This window comes from Pelodiscus sinensis, unplaced genomic scaffold, assembly GCF_049634645.1.
Source record: "Pelodiscus sinensis isolate JC-2024 unplaced genomic scaffold, ASM4963464v1 ctg190, whole genome shotgun sequence".
Classification (NCBI taxonomy): domain Eukaryota; kingdom Metazoa; phylum Chordata; order Testudines; family Trionychidae; genus Pelodiscus; species Pelodiscus sinensis.
Window position 1 is genome coordinate 36,051 of NW_027465820.1, and position 22,577 is coordinate 58,627.

The 22,577-nt window shown below is 50.5% G+C and overlaps 1 protein-coding gene across 3 annotated transcripts in view; it reads right to left on the reverse strand.

The window, feature by feature from the left end:
* The window catches only part of PPP1R7 (protein phosphatase 1 regulatory subunit 7), a 34,958-nt gene that overhangs the window by 7,264 nt on the left and 5,117 nt on the right, over positions 1–22,577 (reverse strand). For 2 of the 3 annotated variants that reach the window (XM_075914548.1, XM_075914550.1), the window contains 6 exons: positions 18,397–18,452; positions 16,918–17,001; positions 16,244–16,309; positions 14,888–15,018; positions 13,603–13,765; positions 786–902 (listed from right to left, as the gene is read on the reverse strand). In XM_075914548.1, the coding sequence (XP_075770663.1) occupies positions 786–902; positions 13,603–13,765; positions 14,888–15,018; positions 16,244–16,309; positions 16,918–17,001; positions 18,397–18,452 (617 nt within the window). The remainder of the gene's footprint in view (positions 1–785; positions 903–13,602; positions 13,766–14,887; positions 15,019–16,243; positions 16,310–16,917; positions 17,002–18,396; positions 18,453–22,577) is intronic. The other variant, XM_075914549.1, reaches the window with a different exon arrangement.

The window sequence follows — 22,577 nt, forward strand, 5'->3', positions numbered from 1 at the left end:
CAACGAAGAGCTAGATAAGCTCATGGAGGACAGGTCCACCAATGGCTCTTAGCCGGATGGGCAGGGACGGTGTCCTGAGCCCCTGTGCCGGGACGGGGAAAGGGCGACCAGGATTAGATCACTCTGTTCATTCCCTGTGGGGCACCTGGCACTGGCCACTGGCGGAGAACAGGAGACTGAGCCAGATGCCTGGCTGGTCTGCCCTGCCATGGCTGTTCTTCCGCTCACCGGCTTTTCACTACTTGCATTAGCGCTGCATGTTAGAAGGGAGACACTTGGTGTCAAACGGCAGCGCTGTTTGGGGAGAGGAGAGCTCTTCCACAGCTGCAGCAAGGGGAAAGCAGTCCTTCCGGCGCTGCTGCTGGGCCAGGGGTGTCACCGTCAGTGCTTCATTTGTGCTAGGGCTTGCCAGGGCTCAGCCCCGGCACCTGTAGCCTGGGAGGGGTGGGGGGGTGTCCATAACCCTGGCTCCTCTGGGCCCATTATGAAAGTAAAAAACCTGCTTGCTCCTCAGCGCCTTTCATTACACAGCAAGGACTGGTCAGCCTGATTGATTCTCAACAGGAGCTAGTAACGCTCATCTCAGCCCAAGCAGTCCCCCCCCGCCAGCGTGGGAAGAGACACCCATCTGATGCACTTATCAACGTGCTGGCGGGTCCAACTGCAAAGGGCATGCCAGAGAGCAGAGCACAGAGCATGCTGCAGCCTCGCGTGGAAAGGAGCACAGCGCTGCTGCGTCAGGCGGCCCTTGCTGAGGCGGCTCGGGGCGCCCGGAGGATCAATACCTGTATACTGAGCACTGTCAAGTTCGTCAGCGCGTCCAAGTTCTGGAGTTTCGTGATTTTGTTCTTTCCCAGGAACAGGCTGTCCAGGCTAGTCAGGCTGTCGATATTCTCAATGGCCTGCGAAGTGACCGAAGGAAGCAGGGTTACTGCTGTGGGCACTGCTCCCAGCCTCCCACGCCACCACCAGACTTGTTTGGACAGCGTTCACATGGATTTTGAAGTAGCCGTTCTTCCACAAGAGTGTGCAGAACTGACCCTCACCCCGTCTCTGGTGGCCTGAGCAAACCTGAACTGGACGGCCCATTAGAAAACCTGCTTTCCTTACATCCGACGCCCAACTGGTGTCAAAAGCAAAGTACAGGACCCTTGCAGCCACCCAGCCTCCTTAGCGCCAGCACTAGCACGGACAGACACTCCTCTGCGGAGGTAGGCTGTGCCCACGAAAGCTCATGATTATATTTATTTGTTGTTAGTCTCTACAGTGCTACAGGCCTACTCATGGTTTTCAAATGGTGGCAGTGCAGCAAGTCAGCCTGATCCATTCAAGCATTCTGCCCTCCTGGATCTGTGGAGCCCTCCTAGGACTCTTCAGATTGGCACTCTTATGCCAGCCCACCCAGCTGTTAGGAGTGTTCCCAAACCTCTTCTGATGGTACAATTGCTCCATGCCCCCTGCCAGCCTGAGTGGGGGTGGAGTCCTGATGGGTCTCACCCCCCACCTGAGAACACTCGGTCAGGGAGCCCGGCATGCCTAACGAGGGGCACCAGTCTAGGGAAAGAGCCGATGCTGCAGGAGAGCCACAGTTCTCTTTCTAATCCCCAGAGGAATTGACCAGTCTGAGGAGCAATTTCTCAGAGAGCAGAAGCCGTTAACCCACCTCCTCCCGAGCAAAGAGCGAGCGAGTCCATTTCGAAAACTCTCTGAAGACAAGCACACGAGAGCCAGCCAGCCCAACCGAAGGAGTCTGGACGCCATCGGCCTTGGACTGGCTTTTAACAAGGTCTCTAAGGATGGCAACATTTCCAGTATTGCCAAGAGCACGTCCCATTAACTACCGCGTTCATCTGACAGCCGCGACCCCACGTGGTTTGGCAACACCCAACCCATCAAGATGGGGCCTGCCTGGGGGGCCAGGAGCAGCACAAATTCCATCAGGCTTTGATGGAACGAGCCAGGAGCGGGAGCTATGAACTCCTGACTCGGCCGTTGTGATGTGTAGCCTGAGGCAAGTCATTCAGCCCGTGGGGAATAAGGACTTTGGTCCATGGGGTGTTTAGTTCCCAATGAGATGGCGCTTTGAAGATGGAAGTACTATCCATGTGTCACGTTACTATTAGTGCAGCATGCAGCTACCGAACTGCTGGGCGGGCGGGGAAGGGAATCTCCTCTGGGTGCTAGAAGAGCTGTATCTTGGTTCCTAAGTGGAGGTGTCCAGGAGAGCAGAGGCTGAGAGGGGTGCAGCAGGGGTGCCAAGAGGCTCTAAGAAGAGGGGACACAGGCAGGCTTTAAAACAAAAAACCAACTTCAGCACATAAATAACCTCAGCAAATGTGCATGTTCCATTCGGATTAGGTGCCAGATGCTATTGTTGCTTTTCCACATCCTCTCCCTTCTCCCGGTGCCTCCAAGGCATAGACCAGATCAGCCAGACAAGGACCCCGAAGTAGCTTAGATCTTCAGGTTAGCAGACTTGAGCAATGAGGGTGTCGTAATTGAAAAGGCTTTTTGAGACGTGCCATGTGGCCGGACAGATAAAACCGCACTTGGGCTATTACACATCCCAGCCTGAGCCCTGCCACTGGCCCTGTTCTTCCAGGGCCTGAGCTGCCTGGCCCTCAAATTCAGCTCAGCAGAGGGAAAACTTGCAGCCAATGCTACAGGTTGAAGCTCCATGGTCCAGGACTTTCTGGTCTGGCAACATCTGTGGCCCAGGAGGCAGCACGCCAGCCGGGGGGGAGGGGGGGGTCGTCCCTGGAGAGCCCAAGGCCTGGCCCTCCCCATGTCCAGCAAACACCCTTGTTTAGGACCACTCAGGCCCCGAGAGTGCTGGACCAGGGAGCTCCAACCTGTCCCTCACTGCAAACTCCCACTGTGGTAACAGGGGAAAAATGCTTAGTGCTCTGGGGATATGTGTGGGAGAAAAATCAAATAACTCCAATTGTGTCTAAGGGGAGACTGTGCAGAAATCATAACTTTCTAAAAGAAAACTGCTGTAAGGGTTAAAAAGTTTTCCAGGCCTCTCTCCCTGTAACAGAGAGAAATCAAATTAGCTCTAATCAAAGACTCTTACAAATGACTATCTCAAATTCATGGATACTCCTAGTCTGTCACAATTTGTCATGTAAACCCTTATCTTTGTCACAGTTTGCCTTGTAGACTCCTCCACTCAAGTTCTCATGTGGCTTTGTGTACTGTAAAAACATACTTCTAGCACTCCTGGGGTGAACAGAAGTCTCAAAGTACTTCTGCTGAGACTTTGATATGTTAAAGAAGAACAATCCACAACTGAGCTGTCTAAGCATTCTGTATAAAGGATACCTGAATCTGTCTGTCAGGGCTGCTGCTTCACTCTTGGAAGTGACAGCCTGCATGCATGCATCATAAAGTTTTCTCTTCTAAGTTTCTTTCCTGCCTCACTGATTTGACCTCCGGCCTCGAACCCTTCTGGGGGCTCTGTACCCCAGGGGAGCGAGATTTCCCCATCAATTTGGTGTCAGAAGTGGGATGGCTTGGAACTCCAGTTGGAAAGGCTGATGACGGGGAATGGGAACGGACTACAGCGCGCATCTGGAGGGTAAGGGATCCATTTAAAATCCCCCGGTCCGCCTCCCTGTTCTCGTCACCAGCTGGACCGGCTGGCGGTAAGAGTCATCTTTTACTTAAAATTTTTTTTTGTTAAGAGGCTTGAGGGAAACTTAAAACGAAAACACTGGGTATAGCCAAATAGGGGTTGGATTTTGTTGTTGTTGTTGTTGTTGTTGCTGACTGATTGGTGGCGAGTCCAAGCGCATGGTTTTGAGTGAGTGAAGTCCGGAGGGGGACTGCAGCCGCACCAGTGCTGTCAGTGTCACTGCACAGCTGCTGAAAGCAAGGGCGGTTTCCCCCGGCACATAAGGAGTATGAGTGAAGCTGACAGTTTGTGTGGACTCCCACACTATCCTTGGAGAGGGTAGTGCTGCTGGACGCCTGTACTATCCTTGGGGAGGGTAGTACTGTTGGGCTCCTGCGCTGTCCTTGGACAAGACAGTGCTAACATGGATAAGATTGCTCCCTCAAGTCTGTCTCCTACTGAGGGGAAAGGTTTCTCACAGCCTGGGACTCCCTTGTCTCAGATGATCAGTCAGCTAGGTATTGCCTGCAGGTTTGAAACTAAGGAGACTTAAGGAATTATTGAGCATTTGGAATGGCTATACTCAGGGGAATTCCCAGAATACATGACAATTAGAACTTTGACTTACAAAAGCTTGCTTATCTTAGAGTTTTCCTCGAGGAAAAACATCCTAACCAGATGGAATATTGGTGCCTCTGGGAGGATGTGGCAGTAAAAAAAAAATATAATCAGAGCATTATGGCTAGCAAAAAAGATTCTATTGAAAAGCTGCAGCAAGAATTGGCTACTCTAAAGAAACAGCTTGATTCCCCAGATGTGCCATCTGCACCCCCACCCCGCTTTGGACCCTTGTCAGCTGAACATTCTTTCCTGTTATCTCCCTGTTCTCCTGTAAACCTTATGGGACGTGACTTGTTGTGTAAATTGGGTGCAAACCTTCTCTGTAGAGAGGAAGGGATATTTGTTGACCTTTCCCCCTATCAGGCTCCAAATTTGATGGCATTACTACTCTCAGAGGAATCTGATGAGACCTCAGGACATACACCCCTCCTGGACCTCTCAGAAGTCCCAGAGACATTGTGGGCAGCCCATGTGAATGAAGTGGGGTTGCTAGCCTCTGCAACACCAGTGCAAATAACATACAGACACAACAAGCCTTTCCCAAGGGTAGCCCTGTATCTATTGGCTAGGGAGGCACAAGAGGGCATTAAGCCTGTAATCTCTCCCTCCTTAAACAAGGGATACTTGTTTATACAACTTCACCATGTAATACACCTGTACTACCTGTGAAAAAGCAAATCTATAGATTTGAAGAAAACCTAAGAGCCATTAATAAGTTTGTAATCCCTAGATTTCCAGTAGTACCTAACCTGGTTTTCTGTAATAGATTTATGTTCTGCCTTCTTTTCTATTCCAGTGCATAAGAATTCCCAATTTCTCTTTTCCTTTTCCTTTCAGGGTCATCAATTAACCTGGACATGCTTTTGTAAAGTTATTGTAAAAGCCCTACTCTGTTTTCTCAGTTTTTAAAAAGCTGACCTTAACTCTCTCTCTTCCCTGCAGTTCAGTATGTTGATGATGTGTTAATTGCTAGTGAAACTGAGGAAAGATGTAAAACTGATACCTCCTATGTGTTAAAGTGTCTTGCTAATAAGGGTCACAAGGCTTCCAAAGCCAAATTGCAATTTGTAAAACAAAGAGTTCAGTACTTGGAACATTTACTTTTAGGAGATGGCCGCCAGTTAACACCTGAGCGAATCTCAAGTTTTTTTCATTCCTCACCCTTTCACCAAAGTCAGGTATACAAATTTCTGGGTACTGCAGGATATTGCAGACAATGGATTCCTAACTTTTCTGGACTCACCAGGCCCCTTACTATTCTACTCTTAATCTTAGCTCCTGACCCAGTGACCTGGTCCCCAGAATGTGAATCTGCTTTCCTTTCCCTTAAAACTCTTCTGCACAGTGGGCTTACCTAAATATAGCAAGCCTTTTACTCTGTTTTGTCATGAACAGGATGGAATTGCAGCTGGAGCTCTCTGTCAACCCCTTGGACACACACCTCGTCCAGTAGCTTATTTTTCTGCAACACTGGACTCAGTAGCCCGTGGGTTCCCACTTTGTCTGAAGGCTGTTGCAGCTGCTGCTGAATTACTTTAAAAAGGCCCAACCTGTCACATTAGGCCACAGCATTATCTTACAGGTCCCTCATGCTGTCTCTGCTCTCTTACAGCGACACCGCACTCAGCACCTATCTGTTCAGAGACAAACCCTGTATGAGAATGTTATCCTCTCTTCCCCAAATGTGGTAATTCAAAGATGTAATGTACTTAACCCAGCTACTTTTTCTCCTTTACCCTCTACTGGTAAAGCACATACCCATAACTGTGAAGAATTGCTTGAGCACTGTGTAAAGCCTCCCCAAGATTTGTCTGCTCAACTGCTGGAAAATGCAGTTCTTGTATTGTATACTGATAGCTCATGTAAAAGAAATGCAGTTGGTAAACTAAAGGCTGGATATGCAGTGGTCTCAGATAATAATGTTTTAAAGGTTTTTTTTCTCTTCCAGAAATCAAATCAGCTCAGTCTGCTGAGCTCATCGCTTTAATTTGTGCTTGCCTTTTAGCTTCCGGACAGTCTGCTGCCATTTATACTGACTCAAAGTATGCTTTCTCTGTCTGTCATGCCACAGAACAAATTTGGAAACAACGAGGTTTCCTTACCCCTTCTGGCTCTGCTATCTCTCATGGTCCCCTTATCTCCCAACTCCTTGATGCTATTCAGCTACCCACATCCCTTTCTATTACCCATTGCCCGGCCCACACAGGTGCCACTGATCCTGTTTCTCTGGGTAATGGGAATGCTGATGCAGCGGCCAGACGTGCAGCAGCACATGGACCTCTGGCTCCCTTTCAGATTCTGGTCTCTCTTTCCCTCCCTGTTTCTTTGCAGGACCTGATAGAACTACAGCAAGCTGCTCAACCTGCAGAGAAAAACCTTTGGGAGAAAGCAGGCTGCTCCTTATCCCCAGCTGGGATAATGGGTGCACCTGATGGCTGCCCAGTTGCCCCAAAAATCTCTCACACGGCAGCTTGCTCAGGTGTCTCATCAAATGACACACATGAGCAAAAGGGGGGTGGCCTCACAAATCCCAAAACAATGGTACGCCCCAGGCATGCACCTAGAAGCTGTCTCAAGAATATCTAATTCATATCTAATTCATGTGTGATTTGTAAGCAGTTTAATGTTGCAGGAGGCCCACAGGCTAGCAGCCACACAGAAAGAAGAAACCTAGACATAAAATGACGGTTAGGAGAGCTTGCACCTGCAGGTAAAGGAAGCCCTCCCAGCACCTACTGATGTGCCGTGCCACAACATCCAACCAGGCGACTACGTGTTCGTGAAGGAACATCGCAGAAAGAATTCCCTGACAGCCCGGTGGGAAGGACCGTTCCAATTGCTGCTCATCACCCACACAGCAGTAAAGGTGAAGGAGCGCCGCTCGTGGATCCACGCAAGTCATGTACGCCGAACTGCAGATCCAACAGAGCTGATTGACCCCGTCACCCAGGACCCCTCCCTGGAGGAATCACCTGAGGACGAGGTTCAGCGGACCGAGGCGGCAGACTCTCAAACCAGACTGTTACCAAACCGGCCTCCACCAGGAGCTTCGAGGTACAACCTGAGAGGTAGGACTGTACCAGCAAAGACCTACAGGTGAGCCTGGCGCCCTGTAGCTCTCACAAAGGGGAATCCATTCCAGTATTGAGTGAACTAAGAGACTACGAAATCTCGAAGAGTGCCTGCAGAGGCAAGCCAAACAATACTAACTGATTAAGTTTAGTTAAAAGAGACTGCTTTGCTAGTTGCTAGCTAATTACTATATTATTATTATCCTTTCTACTTTAGAGACTTAAGATACTATAATAAGATGGGGATTGTTTTCCTTCTTTTAGTAGTCAGAATAGCCTTAGTATATAACTTTCCCCACCCTTATTGGGAAGCCCTGCAAAAGGTTGTGTCCCTCACCAATACAAGTGATACAAGTGACTGTTGGATATGTGAACAGCTTATAGAAGGCTCTGAAGGCCTTTTACCATTACAGTTTATCCCAACTCCTGCCTCCCTGTGGACCAGACCCCTAAAATTCAGATCTACTGGTAGTCAGTACTCTACAGGAGAGCGGGAGTGGGTAGATGCCCAGAATGATAACACTGTGCCAGAAGTACATAGTCATGGGGGGGAACAGGCAGATTTGGCATAAAAATCTGATTGCCTCAGGGATTCCCCTTACTCAAGCATTACATCCATCAGGGAATGCTTCCCTTATGTTTCCCTTATGTTTTAAAAGCAATATTGGCACTGGTAAAGATCTGGGGGTGAATGGGCAGTGGATCATTTACCCAACTGATAAAGAAAACCTCCCTCTAAGATAAGAATTAATCCTAGCAAAAGAAGAATACTTAAGAATGTCTAAAATAACTTTGAGTAATACTCCAATAGGAGTATTAAAGGGGGGAATTGTGGGAGAAAAATCAAATAACTCCAATTGTGTCTAAGGGGAGACTGTGCAGAAATCATAACTTTCTAAAAGAAAACTGCTGTAAGGGTTAAAAAGTTTTCCAGGCCTCTCTCCCTGTAACAGAGAGAAATCAAATTAGCTCTAATCAAAGACTCTTACAAATGACTATCTCAAATTCATGGATACTCCTAGTCTGTCACAATTTGTCATGTAAACCCTTATCTTTGTCACAGTTTGCCTTGTAGACTCCTCCACTCAAGTTCTCATGTGGCTTTGTGTACTGTAAAAACATACTTCTAGCACTCCTGGGGTGAACAGAAGTCTCAAAGTACTTCTGCTGAGACTTTGATATGTTAAAGAAGAACAATCCACAACTGAGCTGTCTAAGCATTCTGTATAAAGGATACCTGAATCTGTCTGTCAGGGCTGCTGCTTCACTCTTGGAAGTGACAGCCTGCATGCATGCATCATAAAGTTTTCTCTTCTAAGTTTCTTTCCTGCCTCACTGATTTGACCTCCGGCCTCGAACCCTTCTGGGGGCTCTGTACCCCAGGGGAGCGAGATTTCCCCATCATATGCAAGGAGAAGAGACTAGGAGGGAGGGGCTCGCTCTCTGTAAAGCAACAGACGAGACGATTGCTTTAGTGAGACTATTCTAGAACGAGTGCACATGGGAGACATAAGAAGTAGGTCACCCACTAACAAATGCCTGTTGGACTGGGCTTAGGCCAGCCTCAAAACCCACAAGCCACACGCAGCATGACACAAAATACATTTACTTCCCCACCCTGAGCATGGCACTACCAGAGACTCAGCAGCTTTTTCCCTGCTCAATCACAAAGGAGAGTTACTCGAAATCAAGGGAGAATTCTGCAAGGCGTCTGTCACTTGGCTGAAAATCCCGGTGCTCCAGCTATTTGTTCTAATTCACCCTCTGCCAGCAAGCCAGAAAAGCCCCAGCACCAAAAGATGGACATGGCCTTGTTAGAACATGAACTTTCAAAAGGATTCCCGACAGATTTATCCCCAGGAATGCATCCTGCTGTAGAGCACATGGCACAAATGACGCTGCCAAAGAAAGCTACAGCCCTCAAAGGTTCCTACTGCCTAAAATCCAGCAAGGACAGGAGTTATTTCCTTGTGCTTGCCTGGAAGGGGACTCACCACCGTGCTGCAGCATTTAGCTACCTTGGCTAGGGCACTCGGAGAAGTCAGACTTATCAGAGGCCTAGCTGTGCTAAAGGCTGCCCAGCCAGGCCCAGCTTGACCCCAGCAGCTCCAGAGGTCCATGGCAGCCACAAGCTGGGATTAGGGGGCCCGGACTCCCAGCTGGACCCACGGATGGGGGGTCTGGGTAGCCGGCGCTCTGCCACCTGGCCTGTGTGGAAGTTGAGAAGCTCTGCTCTACTGCAGGGAAGCTTTGGAAGTTAGTCTGACATGACCTACCTCCACCGTAAAGGCTTGAAAGCTGTGTGCCTACATTTGAGCTTGCTTTCCCACCGTTCAAGCTCAGCCGAGGAAGTGGGCTTTTCCCACGAAAGCTCACGAAGCTAGGTATGTGTGTGTGCTGGTCTCTGAGGGGCCCAGGACCGGCGGCGGTTTTAATGTTACAGACGAACATGGCTCCCTCCCGCCCGTGTTTGAGTGGTTAGAAGAGACTGTCTGCTGTGGACGAAAGGTGTTAAAACCCAATAATCAGCTAACTGAGTAGACAATGGAATTTCCATCTATTAGTCGATGGGGAGGGAGGGGGCTGCAGCACTGCCGCCCGGCTCCACCACATTTAAACTCAGGGAGGTTAGCCCCCCGGGGCCCTGCCGCCCGGCTCCACCACATTTAAACTGCAGGGAGGTTAGCCCCCCGGGGCCCTGCCGCCCGGCTCCACCACATTTAAACTGCAGGGAGGTTAGCCCCCCGGGGCCCTGCCGCCCGGCTCCACCACATTTAAACTGCAGGGAGGTTAGCCCCCCGGGGCCCTGCCGCCCGGCTCCACCACATTTAAACCGCAGGGAGGTTAGCCCCCCGGGGCCCTGCCGCCCGGCTCCACCACATTTAAACTGCAGGGAGGTTAGCCCCCCGGGGCCCCGCCGCCCGGCTCCACCACATTTAAACTCAGGGAGGTTAGCCCCCCGGAGCCCCCCCGCCCGGCTCCACCACATTTAAACTGCAGGGAGGTTGGGGCCCCGCCGCCCGGCTCCACCACATTTAAACTCAGGGAGGTTAGCCCCCCGGGGCCCTGCCGCCCGGCTCCACCACATTTAAACTGCAGGGAGGTTAGCCCCCCGGGGCTCCCCCGCCCGGCTCCACCACATTTAAACCGCAGGGAGGTTAGCCCCCCGGGGCCCTGCCGCCCGGCTCCACCACATTTAAACTGCAGGGAGGTTAGCCCCCCGGGGCCCTGCCGCCCGGCTCCACCACATTTAAACTGCAGGGAGGTTAGCCCCCCGGGGCCCTGCCGCCCGGCTCCACCACATTTAAACTGCAGGGAGGTTAGCCCCCCGGGGCCCTGCCGCCCGGCTCCACCCACATTTAAACTGCAGGGAGGTTAGCCCCCCGGGGCCCCGCCGCCCGGCTCCACCACATTTAAACTGCAGGGAGGTTAGCCCCCCGGGGCCCCCCCGCCCGGCTCCACCACATTTAAACTGCAGGGAGGTTAGCCCCCCGGGGCCCCGCCGCCCGGCTCCACCACATTTAAACTCAGGGAGGTTAGCCCCCCGGGGCCCTGCCGCCCGGCTCCACCACATTTAAACCGCAGGGAGGTTAGCCCCCCGGGGCCCTGCCGCCCGGCTCCACCACATTTAAACCGCAGGGAGGTTAGCCCCCCGGGGCCCCCCCGCCCGGCTCCACCACATTTAAACTCAGGGAGGTTAGCCCCCCGGGGCCCTGCCGCCCGGCTCCACCACATTTAAACTGCAGGGAGGTTAGCCCCCCGGGGCCCCGCCGCCCGGCTCCACCACATTTAAACTGCAGGGAGGTTAGCCCCCCGGGGCCCCGCCGCCCGGCTCCACCACATTTAAACTGCAGGGAGGTTAGCCCCCCGGGGCCCCGCCGCCCGGCTCCACCACATTTAAACTGCAGGGAGGTTAGCCCCCCGGAGCTCCCCCGCCCGGCTCCACCACATTTAAACTGCAGGGAGGTTAGCCCCCCGGAGCTCCGCCGCCCGGCTCCACCACATTTAAACTGCAGGGAGGTTAGCCCCCCGGGGCCCTGCCGCCCGGCTCCACCACATTTAAATTGCAGGGAGGTTAGCCCCCCGGGGCCCTGCCGCCCGGCTCCACCACATTTAAACTGCAGGGAGGTTAGCCCCCCGGGGCCCTGCCGCCCGGCTCCACCACATTTAAACTGCAGGGAGGTTAGCCCCCTGGGGCCCTGCCGCCCGGCTCCACCACATTTAAACTGCAGGGAGGTTAGCCCCCCGGGGCCCCGCCGCCCAGCTCCACCCACATTTAAACTGCAGGGAGGTTAGCCCCCCGGGGCCCCGCCGCCCGGCTCCACCCACATTTAAACTGCAGGGAGGTTAGCCCCCCGGGGCCCTGCCGCCCGGCTCCACCACATTTAAACTGCAGGGAGGTTAGCCCCCTGGGGCCCTGCCGCCCGGCTCCACCACATTTAAACTGCAGGGAGGTTAGCCCCCCGGGGCCCCGCCGCCCAGCTCCACCCACATTTAAACTGCAGGGAGGTTAGCCCCCCGGGGCCCCGCCGCCCGGCTCCACCACATTTAAACTGCAGGGAGGTTAGCCCCCCGGGGCCCCGCCGCCCGGCTCCACCACATTTAAACTGCAGGAGGTTAGCCCCCCGGGGCCCCGCCGCCCAGCTCCACCCACATTTAAACTGCAGGGAGGTTAGCCCCCCGGGGCCCTGCCGCCCGGCTCCACCACATTTAAACTGCAGGGAGGTTAGCCCCCCGGGGCCCCGCCGCCCGGCTCCACCACATTTAAAAGCAGAGGCACAGTGGAGGACCGAGGAGGGGCAAGCTGAGACAGCTGATTTCTGGTTCGCACTGGTTCCCCATTGTGCCTCTGGTTCCCCTGCCCACCTCCCCTCACCCGCAAACCGAGATGGCGCTGGGGGGAACTGGCTTTTAAGCCAGGTCCCCCTGCACTGGCTCCTGCTTGTCCGCCTTCCCTTGCAGCAAGGGGAGGGAGCGACTAGTTGAGCAGTGTCTCAACTATCCAATAAGCCTAGGTTTATCCGGCAGTTGGCTACTTGACTAGTCACTTACATCCCTCCTGCAGACAGGATCTGGCTGCTCCCTTGTCAGTATAAGGACATCTTTCTTTCTCTACCTGGGACTAATTCAACTTGCCCCACACATCCCTAGATGCGGGATAGAAGCTAGTCTTACCCACCTACCATGGCAGGGATTAAGAGCCATACAATGAGTTAAGCTGGCCGGATTCCTGCCTGTCGCTCCAGGCCATCTCTGGAAATCCCAATGCAAAGTGTGTGCAGAGTCCAAGATTCAGTCACGTAACTGGCTGCAGCCCCAATGCTGCAGTGTTATTCCCCACACAGTCACCTTTCCCTCCGCCGGGGAGAATTAGAGGGGCTCTCTGTTAGCTGTGAAAGCAAAGCTATCCACTAACACGCAAGCCAAGCCCTGTCCACTCTAACGCTCTGCCTAAGGAAAAGGCCAACCATAGGGAAAGGGAGAGAACTGCACCTTAGTTCCATGCAGAGAAACATGTTTCCAAGTAGTTATGGTTAAAAAATCATCAAGAACTCTCCCCACCTCAGATGCTTCCCTTCTTTTCCTGTAACAAATAATGGACCATTTTGGTTGTGTCAAATCCGCTCGATGAGAGCTAACACGCACCCAGAGAAGGCCACAATGAAAGGAAAGCGGCGCGGTTGGATTGTCTCAGACAAGTTCCACTAGGACACAGCTTTTCCATCTCTAAGATGTACGCAGAACAAGACAGAAGAGACAAGCAGCTGCTCCCTTTCCAGGCTGGTTCTGACCTCATCTCTGGAGACAGGACTGGGGAGTATCCAAAGGACAGAGAGCAAGGATGGGAATTTGGAGAAGACTAAGCTATTCCCTCCCACTCCAAATCTTGCATAGCAGATATTACAGGTACTCCCCTTTTCCTCTAACAGCACGTCCATTCCTTCTCCGTCCCTTCCACAGATAATATTATAATAATAATATATGGAGCAAAACCTATCTCATAGCACTAGAAGTGACCTTGAGAGGTCATTGAGTCCAGTCCCTGCCCTCACAGCAGGACCAAGCACCATCCCTGACAGCTTTGCCCCAGATCCCTAACTGGCCCCTCAAGGACTGAACTCACAACCCTGGGTTTAGAAGGCCAGTGATCAAACCACTGAGCTATCCCTCCCCCCAACTCAGCTGCTTAGATACAACTGAGGCAACCCAGCCACCACTGCTTCTCCGTCTACTTTCCCCACATATAGCAGCTGTTCATTTTGTTTCTGCTATGAGTAGTGCAGTCCTGCCTACCCGGATTCGATTGGATCCCAGCTCCAACATCTGTAACTGCTGTAGGTTGCTCAGGTTCTCAATTTTGCTGATTTTGTTGTTGACCAGGAAGAGTTTTTTCAGCTGGGTGAGCCGGTCTAGTCCTCCAATGTGTCGCAGCAAGTTAAAAGAGATGTCCAGGATCCTGCCATAAGCAAAGCGAACAACGGCCTCATCAATTCAAGGCAAGAGCAGAGAAAGACCATGGAAACGGGCAGCTGCATACATGGGGGAAAGATCTAAAACTAGTTTCCTATAGCCTGGAGCACTGTTAACACACTAAGCTACAGTGAATCAGAAATGGCATTTTGGTTGCCAAATGAGATTCAATACCTACTTAAAACAGGGTCGGAAGAAACAAAGAACTGGCAACACTTTCACATCATCACCTGAATCTAATCCAACAGCAGCATTTCGGCCTCCAATGTAAAAAATTCTATTACAACATGCCTTTCCCAACCCAGTAAGTTCCTATGGGAATTCCTTCTGAAAAGCACCAGATCAAAACCTCTCTTACACACAAGACAGTCTCTAGTTAGGGGTGTTAAAAAAGCAGGTAACTGTGGAACTGCTAAAAAACTCAGCGGTTACATGGTTATATGCACCTGCAACAGCAGCCGGCTCTCTGGGAGCCCATGTGTGCCAGAAGCTGGCTCCCGCTCCCACCCCCACGCTGCTGCATCCGATACATGGGACAGGAGCTTAACGTTAAGCGATAAGCCCAGCTTATAAAACAAGCTGTGTCGCCTTTTGTCTTCCTTGCTTAGCTAGACTGGAAGCTCTTCAGGGCAGGAAGGGTCTCATGCATTTGTACAGTGCCCAGCACAACGGGGTTCTGATCTCACGTGGGGCAGAGGCAACCTCTGTAATGCAAATCCTATTACCAATGGCACCACAGAACCACTCCTCTCTCGAGGAGAAGTCCAATGCCACCCAGCACCGCTCCGGCCACACCTCTCTAGTGCATTTCATTTTTGAATTTAACAGTCAGCCTTCTCCTGCTCCCAAATGCACCCGGAGTAATTGCACCAGGTTAGCGTAAGGCCTAAATGCCCATGAGAAGGTCAGACACTCCTGCATGCGGCTCACACACGGATCTCCTCGAGAAGAGTTTACAGCAGAGAGTGCAGCTTGTGTAGTTAAGGGGTTTGAAATGTCTAAAGATACATTTGGCCTGACAGCCACTTTATAGAAAGCCTGCAGACTGGAGCCACGTTTACTACATCACCCCCCAGTCCTGGTCATTCCCTCCTCACTGGATACTCACTCAAGATCTGTCAGGGCCTCCAAGTTCTCAATCTTCCGAATCTGATTGTCATAGAGATCCAGCTCTCTGAGAGTCTGCAGCTGTTCCAGGTTCTCGATGCACTTAACCAAATTCTGACGCAGACACAGAGTCTGAGCATTCGGGAGAAGTTAAAAAAAGCCACAGGGTGAGAAAAACTTCACAAGACAAAATGCATCTGAAAATGATAATGACCCCTTCCTTGGAGTTACCTTCAGACACTATTTTATAGTTCAGCCCATTATCCTGAGGAGGAGGAAATGCCGATCCAGTTTAAGGCCAAGGGAAGCACAGCTTTGCCAAGCACATGGAACAGACACTGTGGCTAGCCCATTAACTCAAGGCCCAGTTCTGCTCCCCCTGAAGTCAATACACATTTCATCACGGACTTCAAGGGTTACAGGCCTCAACCCAAAGGGAGTCATGTTCTACAAGCTGGAGGGGGGCGAGGGCAGATTTCCATTAGCACGTTGAAAGACTGTGCCATGCCACAGACGGGCACAGCAAGGACAAGACACACTGCCTGAAAGGATGGGCCACCACGCAGGAAGAACCCTTGCAATGCTGAAAAAAGCGACACGAGCAGTCCATGTTTCCACCTCTAGTTCTGGTCATAACAGTCCTGCTAGCGCAGGATTTCCCAGCCTATGGGCCGCCATTACACTTCAAAAGGGTCGCCGAGTGTCTCCCCAGGTGGCTCTGCCCTCCCTCCTCCCCCGGTTTTTGAACTGCCCTGGGTCACCAAGTCTTCCTGGATTGTCAAAATGGGTCCCCACCTGGAAAAGGTTGGGAACCGCTGCCAGTGCAAGTATTATAGTGACAAATGCTCTCCAAGGATTTTCAGAAAGCTCTCAAAGTCACCAGGTGACACTGTTAAGCCGTCTTCCAAGTTTGATAGCCTGCAAGCAAGCGTTAGTTTTAGAAGAAATGCTTGCAGCGGTGGGAGGTTTTGGTGGCTCAAGGCTCTGTGAAGAGGCAGCTTTGGGAAGAGGGCAGGAAGCAGTAGGGGAGACTGCTCTCTGCCTCAGAGCCAAGTCCTGAGTAGAGTTAGTGCTGAGCAGAGATTCCTGAAAGAAGGGAGCTGCCTGCACCTCTGTTCCAGGACTGGCAGGTCAGTGTCAATAAAGCAAGTTGCACTTAAAATAAACCTAGATTCCACGTCACTGATCCCCCCCCCCGGAAAGCGGACTTACAAGGCCCTACTGTTTGGTGGAGGGCAGTTACATGTGGCTGTGAAGCATGTCTTAAAAGACGGCTGCTCATTAGAATCTCTGCAAGTTCCCAGCCAGAGAAAGACCCATCATACAGGTTGCTTGTACCTTGATGCTCAAGTCTCACCTTCACTTTCTTGAGCACTTCAAATCCCTCGATCTTCCCTATTCGGAAGTGATTCAAGTCAACATCCTGAAAGAGAAGAAAGAGAAGATGGGCTCATCCACTGGCCGTTTAGGATTGAATGTCTTCCAAGTCCAGAATGCAAATGCTGCTTGTGCCTTGCCCTGAAAGTGAGACTGTAGGTTCACAGCATATGAAGACCTCAATAAGACCCGCTCTTCTTACAAAGCTTGCAAAACTCTAGTCTTGCAGGCAACTGTGCCATTAAATATATGGGAGAGCTTGGGTTTGTTGCCGAAGATGGCCTGCCTGCCTAGAGCTGAAAAGGTGTCAACTAGAGAAAATTTTAGCGGTCATAGCAATCTGCGCATGTTTGGGTCATTTAATGGAAGGGAAATTTTTTGAATGATCTCATGCAGATAAAGTGCTACTTCTACTAGGTAGAGCCAGGTACAGCACAGACTTCTCATACATGTCTTTCAAGTGTTACCTCAGTCCTAACTCAAGCATCCTTTTCCAATCCAGTCCTGGGCCTCTGCTGGGCAGAGAGTACCAACTGTGTCAAATTATGTAGTGATTGTGGCTACAGGGACAGCTAATACATTTACTAGCTGTGCTGCCTAGCCCCTGTTGGTCAGGTTTTGCCAGAAAAACAAATACAAATGGAAATACAACACCTGCCAAAGGTCAGCAAGCTTCTCTGAAAACAGTCTCTCAAGTACAGGCATCTGACACGCAGGGTGGGCAACTTCCTGTGTGTGCTGACAGAACAAAGTTATATAACAGCAACAAACTCTTCAAAGACAGCCTAAGAAACGCCTGTAAACTGGTGTTTAATATTTGTACTGGATCTACTTCAAAGTGATTCCACGCTTGTCCCAATATCCCAAGTTGTTACAAAAAGAGTCCAGCTATTGATTTTTAAAAAAAGCACTTTTTCAGAACTGAATCGGGAACTTCCCAATCCTCTGGAAAGAACTGTTCAACTTGTCCAGAGCTCAGATACTCTCTCAGAACATCCTTTGCCTACCCTCCCCTTTATGCAAGTTGTGACGTAGTGAGGGTGCTGTCTACTTTGTAACCTGGTGTCTCTGCCTGTCTGTATTGTGTTGTGTGTGATTCCCAGTGACTCACTCCAAATGTGTATTGGTCATAGACACCTAAAGGCCAGTTCTCTTCCCAGAGGGAGACAAGCTCGGCTGGGCTAGGATGAGGGAGGATGTAGACCAGGCATGTCCAAAGTCCGGCCTGCGGGCCAATTGCGGCCCGTGGTCGGATTTAATACGGCCTCCGCTTCTCCCGGCTCCCCGGTGCTTCTTTCAACTGGCATGCGCAGCGCAGCGCGCCGCTTCGCGCCGCGCTGCCGCCACCGTCCTAGACCCTGCCCTATAGGGCACGTCCGCAGCCCCGCTCTCCCGCTTGGCTGCGGGTTCGCCCTGCCCCCGTGACGCCGTGAGGCCAGCGTGCCCTGCGCTCTCCTGTGCTGCAGTCCAGATCTCAGTTTCACCCTTCACATTAGTTTAGGCAAGTTTTTTTTTCAATTGAGATGAATACAATGTAAAATCTCAGTTAATGTCAGTTGGTCTAAATCAGTTATAAATATATTTGGACACAACATGTATACTTGGTGTTATGTTCCTGTTCATATTTTTTGAACTTAAAAGCTGATAATATGTAATGTACTTTACAATGTTCCTGACATATATTTCAGCTTCCTGGATTTTTTTTTCATCTGGCCTTCAGATATGAAAGGCAGAGTGATTTAACACCTGTTTAGATTTGTCATCCATGTGACGAAATGAAAAGTATGCCGTCTGCAATAAACTTTGCATAAAATAGTTAATTTGCATTTAATTTTAATGGTTCAAAGAATGTCAGGCAAAATGGTCAGCCCTCACGCATGTTCACTTCTTCAAATCTGGCCTTCTCTGAAAAAAGTTTGGACACCCCTGATGTAGACCAAGGAAGGGGGAGAGGAATAATGCTGCCTACCCTGGCTCCTGTGCTAACACTGATGCTAAGCTACGCTGAGTCTCTGTGAACCAATAAACCTTCTATTCTACCTGCCAGCTGAGAGTCACCTCTGGCTGTGGCTGGGGGTGCAGGGTCGGGGGCTCCCCGACACACAAGTCCAATATGAATGCAACCAGCATTACCTCAGCTTCTGGGTCCAGGTTAATTGTCTCCATATCCACTGGCGTCTCTGCTTCTCCTGCAACAGAGCAAGAACACACAGCACATACTCATGTGACACACCACCGGAGGGAAAGCTGCAGTGCTTCTCTGCTGGGCCGGGAGGAGGGGAGCGAATGCTCTCTATGCAATGTCAGAAGGGGAGATGCTGCAGCGCCCGTTCAGTGCAGCAATGTGAGTGTCAACACGATCCATCAAGGCAAGAATGCAGCTCTCCCTACCCATGTCGCACTCCCATGCACAGCGCAGACATGAATCGGAATTCATCCCGCCCAGCTTTTGTGCGGCACGTAAATGCTGCTGGCACAACAGCCAGGCACAATGGGAGTCTCTGCTGGAGCAGTAACTAATCCTGGGATGCCAGGTTTTAGCAGGACTGAATTTTTCAGCTACCCTGACATTTAGGGCCACTGATTTTCTCCTGCACATTCTCTACCTTCCCTTGTGAACAATCACAGTTGCTGAAATAACTGCTTTCCTCGGATAACCCAATACCATGCGCCCAGGGGGAAAACTAGTACATACATGCTGTCCGGTGGAAACACATGAGCCTGCATGTTCAATTTAGGGATGTTAAATATCGGTTAATTGACTAGTCGAGTAACCTCGTGAATTCTTAGCGGTTAGTCGACTATTCTAGAGTCCCCGGGGGCGGGGCCGGCAGCCAGTGTGCTCTGGCCTCACTCCCAAGGAGCCCCCTGCCATTCCGCGCTGCTGCCCCATAATCAGAGGCAGCGCAGGGTGCCAGGCGCTAGTTTAAAAACCAGCTCCCCCTGCGGACTGGCTGCCTGTCACTCTGTGCTGCTGCCTCTGATAAAGAGGCAGCAGTGCAGGATGGCAGCAGCTGCAGCGTAGAGCGGGTCTGAGCTCCTGGACCCGGCGTGAGCCAGGACTGAGCTGGGCTGCCTGCCATAAAACGTACTGGTGGGCGGTGGGAATGAAACGTGTTGTCTATAGCATTAACCTATACGCTTGTGTTTATCAGTTAACCGACCACACAATTATATCCCTAGTTCAATTACCTGAAGCATTCCAGCCTTATTCTTTTCTTCCATAAAAACTGAAAGAAGGAATACATTACTGATTTTTTTAATGCTTTTTCTTTTTGAAGTGAGCACACCAATATTTTAGAATGCAGCATTTTTTTACGCAGGTCATGTTCTGAGGAATGCTTTTACATCTCTGGAACGCAGCCCAGTATTTTCACGCATTTCTTGCACTGCGTTAGAGGGAGAGGTGTTTAGTGACTAGATTCACATTGAACAAGTCATATGTCTCCTATCTGGTGACAAGTGCGGCTGGGTGCATCAGTTTCAGTATACTATTTCAAAAGACAGATCTACACCATATGAACAGGTTACATTTCAAGTCTATGGTTCCCTTCAGCTGAAGGAAGCCCACAGGAATTGTTAACTACCGCTGAGCACACAGACGTCAGATGAATCTTTGCATTGCTTTATGCAATCTCACTCCATTAGTCCCTTCAATAGCATCTTGTCTAGGGATGCTGCATTTAGATTCATCAGCTAGCCGAGTAGAGGATGGAATTTCCACTGACTACTCCATAGCTGGTAAGAGGGGCACTCCCAATCCCACTGCACCTCTGCCTTTGAAACGTACAAGAGCTGAACTACAGGAGAGCCGTAGGCAAAGAGAGAGGCACAGCTGGGAACCCTCACCAGAGGGTACTGCTCTTTGGTCCCGCTTCCCCCAGTGCCTCTTCCTTTGAAATGTACAAGAGCCATAGGCAGCTCTTGTACATTTCAAAGGGAGAGGCGCAGCAGTCGGGACTGGCGCCAGTCCCCACTGCGCCTTTGCCTCCCCTTCTCCCCCCTGGAGACAGTGCTGGGGTAAACCAGCTTTTAAGCCAGCTCCCCACAGCACCAGCTCCTGCTCCCCCATCGCCTCTCTCTGATGAGGAGGGGAGTGAGGGGGTGAAGGGGAGAGCGACTAGTCAAGTCACTACTTGACTAAGCAATAAGTGTATGCTTATTGGGTAGTCGACTAATCACTTACATCCCTAACCTGATCCCATTTGTACTTAGTTCAACCAACCATCCATTCAAATGAGTAATATCCAACAGCGCTAGACAAGCGTATTTCACAGACACACCCGATATACTGTCCAGTGCAGCAGGGTAGAGAGCTAAACTCAGAGTCTCGCAGACAGACCAGCTAATATTCCCCAATTCTGCGATATACTGTTACTACTGCCCCTATTCCGTCCATTCCGACCGGGAGGACTCAGGGAAATCGGTCTATGGTATGGAGTCTTTGCCGTCTGTCCTTCTAATCTGAATGCAGAATAAAGGAGCAATGCCCACAGCTTGCTAACCAAGTGTGTGGTAAGGGAGTTGCTCTGAGTGGCATCACAAAGAACGAACACCAATGGGTGTGCTGGTTGGCAGCCTCAGCAGAAGCCGATGGCTGAATTATCTTGTGATCCTTCCAAGCGATCCCTTCCGGCTTGGGCTGAATCACAGTGCTAGAACAGTATGCAGCCGCCTGCTCTGCTACTGCCAAAGACGTACACGTTCTGTGGACGACTAGAGTAAAAATGGCTGCCAAACTATCAACAGCCTCAGCCCTAACAAATTATGCTGCAACAAACAGCACAATTGAATTTACAGCCTGCCAAGCACAGAACTGCAGGGCAACAAGCATTTGAGATCTCACATGCAACTAACATTCCCCCTGTATTAAGACAGGGTTACTTAACATGTTAATGTATGTGGCAATACTAGCTGGGACTTAGAATGCTTGACATAAGTGAACTGAACAGATATTTGGACAGGGACTTTCGTGGGGTTTTATTAACACGGTTTGACTTTGGTACAATAAGCCACATAGGTAAGATGGTTAACCAAGGCCACACCCAAATTCTGTGGCAAAGAGAGGTACAGAAACCACATCTGACTTTGCGCTGTGCTTAAATCAATAAGCTAATGGAACCTCTTAATGACAAAAGCTCACACCAGTACAGAACTGCCCTTCCCAGAACACTCAACATACTTGAATATGTTATGTTGGCATTGTGTGCATGGATAAAGATTTCACTGGCAAAAACATGGCTGCCTGCTTGATTTTGCTACTTGTATTTAATTCATGTTATCCCAAACAAGTGCCAATACAACTTGTCACCAGAGTAGCATTTATTGTGTTTATGGCACATTAGAGACAATCTTTAGAGTTCCCAACTGTTACAGTGGTTTGGGATTCACACACCACGTTAAATACAAGGTTTAATTGTTAAACATATTCCTATATGTTCTGTATCTATCTGCTTGCAAAGCTGGGTTGCCTTAGTTACTTCAAGTCATGCTATTTAAAGCACTCCGGTGTTAGAGCCAGAGCAAGAGTTATCAATACATAATTAAGCTAGCTAAAATATTTCAAGAGGAGTTGGGGGTTTTTTTTGTTTTAAACTTTAGGGGACAGCACGAAGCCTTCTCCTTCCCTCCTCCTCCTAATCTCCTCGCTCTCAAATGCTTATCCCCATTGTAGTCACAGCAAACACTGCACATGACCTACTTTCCCATAGGTTAAGAGACAGAGTGGCCTCGAAGAACAATAGGGCCACTAGAGAATTCCCATGAAATAGGAAAGTTGGGGGACTTTTAGCTGTCACAAGTAAGTGAAATTAGAAATCAATAGATCATGGATTTATCTATTTCATGGCAATCTTCTAACAGGGTCGACACAGTGTATTTCATAGCTGTCATTCTCAAGTAGGAATATATATCTAGTCTAACAGCCTCCAGACACTCTATTTTTAACCAAATACACCACGGCAGGAAATGCAACAGTTAGGGTTTATGTACCACAGCTGACTTCCCAACATTCTTCAGCCTAGGTATTAAGATGGAGGAGAAAGGCTGTTCACAGTAGTGACAGATGGCAGAACAAGGAGCAGTGGTCTCAAGTTACAGAGGGGGAGCTCTAGGTTGGAAATTAGGAAAAACTATTTCACTAGGAGGGTGGTGAAGCACTGGAATGGGTTACCTAGGGAAGTAGTGGAGTCTCCATCCCTAGAGGTGTTTAAGTTCCAGCTTGACAAAGCCCTGGCTGGGTTGATTGAGTTGGGATTGGTCCTGCCTTGGGCAGGGGGCTGGACTTGCTGACCTCCTGAGGTCTCTTCCAGCCC